The sequence below is a fragment of the Chroicocephalus ridibundus genome, chromosome 3 (assembly GCF_963924245.1).
Source record: "Chroicocephalus ridibundus chromosome 3, bChrRid1.1, whole genome shotgun sequence".
In the NCBI taxonomy this organism is placed as follows: Eukaryota; Metazoa; Chordata; class Aves; order Charadriiformes; family Laridae; genus Chroicocephalus; species Chroicocephalus ridibundus.
In genome coordinates this window covers 105,355,858-105,363,970 of record NC_086286.1, presented here as the reverse complement: position 1 = coordinate 105,363,970, position 8,113 = coordinate 105,355,858, and the positions used below count along the sequence as shown (strand labels likewise).

At 37.1% G+C, this 8,113-nt stretch overlaps 1 protein-coding gene across 2 annotated transcripts in view; it reads right to left on the bottom strand.

The window, feature by feature from the left end:
- Nucleotides 1-4,178: 4,178 nt before the first annotated feature.
- The window catches only part of CSMD1 (CUB and Sushi multiple domains 1), a 1,197,532-nt gene continuing 1,193,597 nt past the window's right edge, over nucleotides 4,179-8,113 (bottom strand). For both annotated transcript variants that reach the window (XM_063330346.1, XM_063330347.1), the window contains one exon: nucleotides 4,179-7,346. In XM_063330346.1, the coding sequence (XP_063186416.1) occupies nucleotides 7,187-7,346 (160 nt within the window). In that variant the 3' untranslated portion in view covers nucleotides 4,179-7,186. The remainder of the gene's footprint in view (nucleotides 7,347-8,113) is intronic.

Sequence of the window (8,113 nt, the reverse complement as noted above, 5' to 3'; positions counted from 1 at the left end):
ATTATGCCAAGAATCAACAGCTATGGATCTTTTTTTCTGATATCTTTAGTTTCCTTTTTCTGTCTATATTTTATTTTTGTTGTTACCTATGTCCATCTTTTCAGCTAATACTTATCTTTTTCTAATCTTGAATGACTTAGAATGTACTTCTAATGTTATTTAATATATCATTTAATTGCTAAGCCAGTCTGGTGTCTGAACTGTTGATTTAAGGGGTCCTTAAGAGTTTCTACACTTTAGAAAATATTATAGATATTTCATTCAGGCACTTCAATTTTTTTGCTTGTTTGTTTGCATTTCTGTTTAATCTTCTCCCTTGAGCAAATTTCACACGTGTTCTTTCACAGCAAAGGTAAACTCAAACTTTTGGTACACCAAGATACAAAAGAGGTCTTTGTTTTCTATCTGACATTTGTTTCCCAAGTTCAAAATTTATATCCTCAAAACCCTCCTCCAGCTGCTGTTCGATCTTCAACCCAATTAAAGTACCAGTCTGTCTTCCTGTCAAGACCATCAGGCACATATAAGTTTCTTCTTCTTAGTGGCAAGTGACCTACACCATGGTTAAAAAATCTCAAACTAGGAATGCTCCCTACATATTTTGTCTGCAAGGCGTGATGACCTAAAAAGAGTTACTGGAAATTTTTGCTAGGGCAAATACCGCACTGCAAGGAGAAAGAGGTAATGATAATTTCCCAGCACCTGCTTTCAACAGCTGAGTGCTCGTAGCAATCTTCTTTATGATTAACAACCTGGTGTTTCTCCTCAGGGTAAAGAAGCTGTCTGAACTCTGGTCTTCCACGTTAGAGTTTGACCAATCTAACCAGTAAGAGGGAAATGGAGCCCTATCCATTGTGTTTTGAGGCTTCCTGGAAAAAAAAAAAAAAAAAATTTGCCTAACTTTGACTGAGTCCTGTTATGAATCCTAGTGGAAAGATTTATGTTTTTCAGCGGAAAGTGAGACACTTAAGCACTCAAGTATTCCTCTTGCCCTAGTATTTCTTACTGATTCGTATAGCTGGCTCCACTCAGCTTGCTGGCCTCTGTGGATCTTACATGCAAATTCTTACCTCTCTCATCATTTGTCCATAGACTGTAGGCACACAACTTGATGCTGAAGCTTCTACCAAGAAAAAAACACACCTGAAAGTTAAACTCTGCAAAACTAAGTTCTTGTTCCCCTGTGGATTAGGCTCCAAGGATATCCACTTTTCTATATATTTACTACGTATGTCTGTAATTTAAAATAATTAAAATTTTACATAAACAAATACAACTGTTTAGGAGGATCTTCTACTTCCTTGTATCATATATAATCACATACTGATAACTAATCACGAGGCGTATGTCAGCCAATGTTTATTTTTTTTTAATCTGCCATAGTGAGGTCCACACTGTGCTCTTTGGTGGAAAGTATTTTGTTAGAAGACTGTCATTGACAAGGTTTTGAACGAGTAATACTGATTTACTGTTGACTCAAAAAACTCTGGGATGAAGCATTACTTTCTTTTTTCTTTTTGTGCATTACAGACACATGCTTAAAAGTAATTTATTTTATTTGTTTAAAGGCAATATTCTGCAGAAGACCTCTTCCTCTTCCACCTTCTGCCTTCCGTTCTCTCAAGCACTGAGCCATATGGATTCAAGCTCCTGTAGTTTTGAGTTAGCAATCATGCTAAAGGAGGCAGCAGTGTATTTAATGTAGTTTATTGGAGTTCAAAATTAAAAGCAGCCTTAAAAAAAGCATCTTCCATTTTGAGTAAATCTTACCAATAGGTATGCTATCCCTTTGATGCTGTTTATGGCCTCACTGCTGCTACAGAGCTAGTAAATGCCAGCTAAAAAACAAATATTTTTGTTCTTTACAGATTCATCTGAGTGGCTTTTACACAACTGTACCCTCAACACACACAAATGATTTGTTTTCTATAAATGGCTTGTCTAGAATCCAAAATGAAATATACCATGCTACATTTTTCAATAGATCATACGGGGAAATAATTTCAAAAGCTGGCATTGCATTTTGGCAATAGTGTAAAGAATAGTTCACTTCTTTAATGTATGTTAGACTACTGTTTGTGATAAGAGGTAAAAATCATGACTCTGTCAGATATCTGCATTGATAGCGTTAGTGATTATAGCTTATAGCTTAGTGTGAGGAGGAAAGTCAGATCATTCTGAGAGATGAGAACTTTTAACAACTTTCTATAATATATCATATTACCAGAAGGACGGATTGTGAAGATGAGAAAGGAAGTAAGGACATGCACGTATCTTTTTATTCTAAAAGTAAAGAATTTTACTTTTTCATATATGACTAAAAATCTATACTATCAGTGATTCCGAAAGGAATATGGGATAGAATATTCTTGAAGCCTGACTCATTCTTTCTTAAGATGTCAATAAGTAAATCACATAAATCTCCTACATGAATAAAGAGTAAAATATTTTTTTAAAAAATATGTTTAGAATTTCAGGTCTTGATCCTGAAAACATTAATATATCACAGAATCACAGAATCTTCAGAGTTGGAAGGGACCTCTAGAGATCATCTAGTCCAACTCCCCTGCTAGAGCAGGATTGCCCAGAGCACATCCCTCAGGGCTGCATCCAGGCGGGTCTTGAAAATCTCCAGAGAAGGGGACTCCACAACCTCCCTGGGCAGCCTGTCCCAGTGCTCTGTCACCCTCACCGTAAAGAAGTTTTTCCGTGTATTTGAACGGAACTTCCTATGTTCTAACTTGTGCCCGCTGCCCCTCGTCCTGTCACTGGGAACCATTGAAAAGAGTCTGGCACCATCCTCCTTCAGCCCACCCTTTAGATACTTGTAAACATTAATCAGGTCCCCCCTCAGCCTTCTCTTCTCCAGGCTAAAGAGTCCCAGCTCTCTCAGCCTTTCCTCATAAGGGAGGTGCTCCAGTCCCTCAAACATCTTAGTTGCCCTACGCTGGACCCGCTCCAGTAGTTCCCTGTCCCTCTTGAACTGGGGAGCCCAAAACTGGACACAATACTCCAGTTGTGGCCTCACCAGTGCAGGGTAGAGGGGGAGAACGACCTCCTTTGACCTACTGGCCACAGTCTTCCCTGTGCAGCCCAGGATGCCATTGGCCTTTTTGGCAACAAGGGCACACTGCTGGCTCATGGATAATTTACTGTCTACCAGGACCCCCAGATCCTTCTCCTCAGAACTACTTCCCAGCAGGTCCACCCCTAACCTATACTGGTGCTTAGCATTCTTCCTCCCCAGGTGCAGGACCTTGCACTTGCTTTTGTTGAACCTCGTGTGTGGCTATCTTCGTGTATGTAAGCATTTTCATTTCAGTAGATGTACATTTAAGTGACTACAGAACTAGCTCTCAGATAGAATTGGAAATACCTCTGGCTCCATGTGACCCATCACTTCCACAGGTAGCATGCAGGCTTGTGGAAGAATAAAACAGGTTATTTTTCATAAAACAACCAAATGATCTGGGAGTCTAAGTCCCATTTAAAAATCTGAATGACACGTGTAAGATAACAGGAGGCAGATCCCAGCTCACTAGACAGCACCTGAAAATTTTTGCCGATTTACATAATTCTTGGGAATTTAAAATGACAAGATTAAGATTCTACTGAACAATCTAATGCAATGAAAAATCAATATCTGAGATTTAAAAGTATAAAAGTAAATAGAAGGAAAAAACATGATAAGAACAGGTCACACAAAAGCTGAAAATCTAAAATTAAATATTTAATTAGAACTCTGATTTTGCTTTCAAGGTAGGTGGCATTGCACAGGCTATATTACAATCTTTTATAGTATTTATTTTTTTGCCAAAGAGAATACTGTTTATTTTAAACAGGCCACTTTAATATTAATACATGTGTAATAGGATCAGAACTGAAAATCAGCTAAAGATGGTAAATTTTACATTATTGGGAAAATTACAATTTTTTGTATTGTAAAAACATTTATTTTTAACAATTTACCTACATTAATCAAAAAAGTACAGCATATTTAATAATTTTACAAATTCTTCATAAAAAATATATCTCTGTACAAAAAGTTCGTTTGCACCTACTTCATGTCACAGCAGCATGTAGTGAAATGGCAGAATGAAATACTGGGAATGAAAATTAGATTGACTTGATCATAATGCCGGCGCTCTTCCCCAACCCCCCACCCTCACCCTCCCACCCTTTTTTTTTTTTCTTTTTAATAACAGCTTTTCTTTGTTTACAAAATATTTTACACAAGAAAAAAAATTATTGCAGCTAGCCTGGAGAAAGGCAAGATGTGTGATACAAGCAGCAGTTTTTAACAGCTTTGAAGCACATAACCTGTTTTTTTAAAAAAATACATAGCATGTATTATTAGCCCGTCATAATGATCTGGTCAACACTGGGGGAAAAGTCTTCTGCATATATCTCAGAAAGCAGATTTCCTGGCTGCCATTACCCAACCACTGCACGACATTTTAAGAGTCTTATTCTGATGAAGCACCATATGTAAGTGCATGCGTACACGGCCCTCTGTAAAATAACTCGAGGAGAAAGAGCTCCAACCTGAACAGCAGACTCAAACATAGCAGAGAAGGAGAGGCCTCTGAAGGATGTGGACAGAACTGATAAAACTACAAGAGCTTTCCTTTGCTTGGGTTCCAGTCTGAAGCTCCTGTTTAATCAATACTCCGAACAAACATCTTCGGATAATTTGTCATTGTGCCCCAATTTTGAGTGTCCCTGATCAAAGAACACTCACTTGGGATAAGCACTCCTTACATAATCTCCCCAAAATCAACCACTAGACAAAGGATTCACAGGATCTGGGCTCTCTGACACAAAAGATCAAATAATTTAACTATTCTCTTTTCTGGGACCTTTCCTCCAACAGGTTCCTCGGTGGCCATAGTGAGACAGCTCACTGAAGAGTACACTGTATGGGCAGGAGTAGAAAACATCAAAAACAGCTGCTTAGCTAGAATTTTGCGCTTGTTTTCAATACTACAACTTTTTTCTGCCATCGCCACTAGAGAAAGACTTCCAAAGCAGTAATGTTGATTTTGAACACCTGTCAAAAACTTTAATCACACAACAGCTTCCCTCCCTGGCCCACTGTTCCTACGGAAGCTCTTCATTTGCAGAGCGACTTCCTCTACATGAGGGAGGATCAGGACAACAACTTTGATCTGATGACTTTGTTCTTTCTCAGGAAATGCGAAGGGCTCTGAGATGTGACAGATAAATGAAACTTACTGCACAAAAACCTCAGAAACAAACGAAAAAGAAAGCCAAAAACTACTAACAAAATGAACAAGGAACTGACTGGAAAGGATTATTTATTAAATTTTCTTCAGAGTTTCTTGCTCATATGAAGAATATAAGAGCTGGAGGCCCTACAATACTGTATTATATTGCTGGTATTTTTCATCTAACAGATGTAGAGTTGTTAAGCTGACCAAGGGTTACCTTTGAAATTTTCTTTGCGTTCTGCAACATTAGCTGAAAAACCTGTTATTGGGCTTACATTGGGCTTTTTGTTTTGTGTATAACAGCCAGACCTACACACATATGGAGTTCAGAAACATTTCTCTACAGGTTCTGATAGCAACTGGACATTAGGACAGTTTGAAATTCAGAAAACTAAAACAGAACAACAACAACAACAAAAAAACCCCCCGAATTTTAAAGAAAAGCAAAGCAACTTTCCTGCTTTCTGAGCTCAACATGTATGACTAAAATCAGACTTTGATTTATTATTTCCTGTAATTTCCTAATTATAAAACTCAATTTAATTAATCTGCCCAATGGCATCTTTGTTTGTTTTCATTCAATAAAACCTCTATTTCTAAGCAAATGTTAATGATTTACTCAACCATTCATATTTACAAATGTCAAACTTTCTCTGTCAAACCGTGTAAGTACAAAAGCAGTAAGCAGTGTGTTTAAAAAATCCGAAAGGAAACAGAAAGCAAAGATAGTTGAATATTTCTCTTTGTTCAAAGTAGAAACTGACTGACAGCTTGTTATAGACAATTTGCACTGGGTTTACATATGCTACTGTAATGTGGTTTAGTTCCATGTATAACATCCGAAAATGATGTCATCTTACCAGAAAAAAATGGAAAAAAAATGCAAAAGGGAAGACTGTATTATGAGCACAGGCTCACAGGCTTTATGAGCTATCTAAAATAAATTACTATTCACATTTGTACATGGCAAGCAGCAATAGCTGCTAACCCCCCTGCTGTTAAATAGTATGATACTGACAATGGTAACTGATGACTGAGTTCAGAAGAAAACAATACTGGCAATGAAAATTTCTTAGAAGTGGGCTCTTGTTCTGGCTGAAAGTCTCCAGTGACTTGTAATCATGTTTACAAAGAAATTTAGTCAAAAATTGACAAAAGGAATATTGTCTTCTATCACACAGGATTTTCACTGGTGCTAAGCATGGGGCTCATAATTTAATATTCTAAGTAAATTTATTGTGGAATGTTTTGCTTGGCAAAGAGTGAGTGAATGTCTATATACAATGGACAGTGTGTAGAAACCCTGTATATTTTTACCAGCATCTTAGTCATCCATAACACCCTAGTGCAAAAAAATTGTGCATTAACGTTTTGCAATATAACGGCTGATTGGGAAATTGGCAAACTGCCCTATGTATGAGATACACTGTAAGTTTTTTTTGTTTTTTAATTTTAGCAAGATTTCAATGGTAAAGCATTTGCAGGTGTATGCAACCTCAAGGAAGGTTGTCTTCTTCAAGAGAGCTTTATTTCTTCAGAATATTCCCGGGGATAATCTGTGGTGCTATTATTTGTTACAGTACTCAAAGGATTTATCCAAGTGCCCAGAAGAATGCATTGAAAGGCATCCAGCCACATACAAATATGAAAGTCTGAGGCATTAAATATGAAAAATTGGCATGACTTGGCAGTCTTCCTTAAAGTGTGCCTTGATTTGAAGCAGATGCAGCCAGGCATTTTGATCCAACTTCAGATGAAAAAATATTCTTTGTCTGATCCCCAGAAGACTGACACATTTTTACCAGAAAATTTAGCTGCATGTAGGCTGACAGAAGATGTTAAAGATTACAGCAGCAAAGCCAAGAGAAGAAGGGAAACTGGTATATGGCACCAAAGGAATTACTGCTTGTCCATCAGAGGTATGGCTATGAATCAGTCATATTGGGCACTGAAGGCTATACCACTGTACAAACTGTGTTCAGAGTCGTATCAAACCTCACAGCCTTTGCTTCTGTGGGTTTTAAGTTTGTGTCATACATGGGATTTTCAAATGAAGCCTGTCCATTACTGTTTTCATGTCCAGCATACCCATTGTATTGTACTTTTGGTCTTGTTCTGGGAAAAAAAAAAGACAAGAAATCGTTAGTAACCCTTAAAAATAAACATTTTACACTTACTGTAATTTTTATCTATAATGCTTCCATCCTGTCTAAACAAGTTGCACAACTCAGTCTAGAAGTGATAGAAGGAGCTCATACAGGATGTTGAAGAACTTAAAAAGTAAGAGAAATCTGTCTGGAAGTTATTTTTCATTGCATGAAGAGAAGAACTCGAATTCCTAACGGGCAAACTGATGCTACAAAGCACAGAGACAATGTACGCAAAATACAGGTATGAATTTTCCACTATAAAAGTGTCAAAAATATGACAACTTCATAGCTTGTTGTTACTGCCAAAACTGGCAGCCAAAAGTAAAGCAACGTACAATAAAAATTATGATATATTCTGATAACATTTTCAGTTTTAGAATGCTGACCATAAAAGAATCCTTATACAGAGTGGAAACACTTATTCCAGTTTTACTAAATTAACACCTTACCAATTTATAAAAATATATATATATATCCTTGTCTTTCTAAAGTATTGATATTAATGTCAAAACTACACTAGCATCTTTAATATGATTAATTTAATTTGATCCCCATCAAGCATATTCCAATTCACTTTCCTGCAGATTTGGGATTTTACCCACACTTTTACAGTATACGTAGGAAGGCAACTGGATCATCTGTGCAAATGTTCTGACGAAGATTGACACAAACTGTCAGTTTAAAAGACTTGAATGGAGTAGATGACTAGGTGGACATAGAAAGATGAGAGTG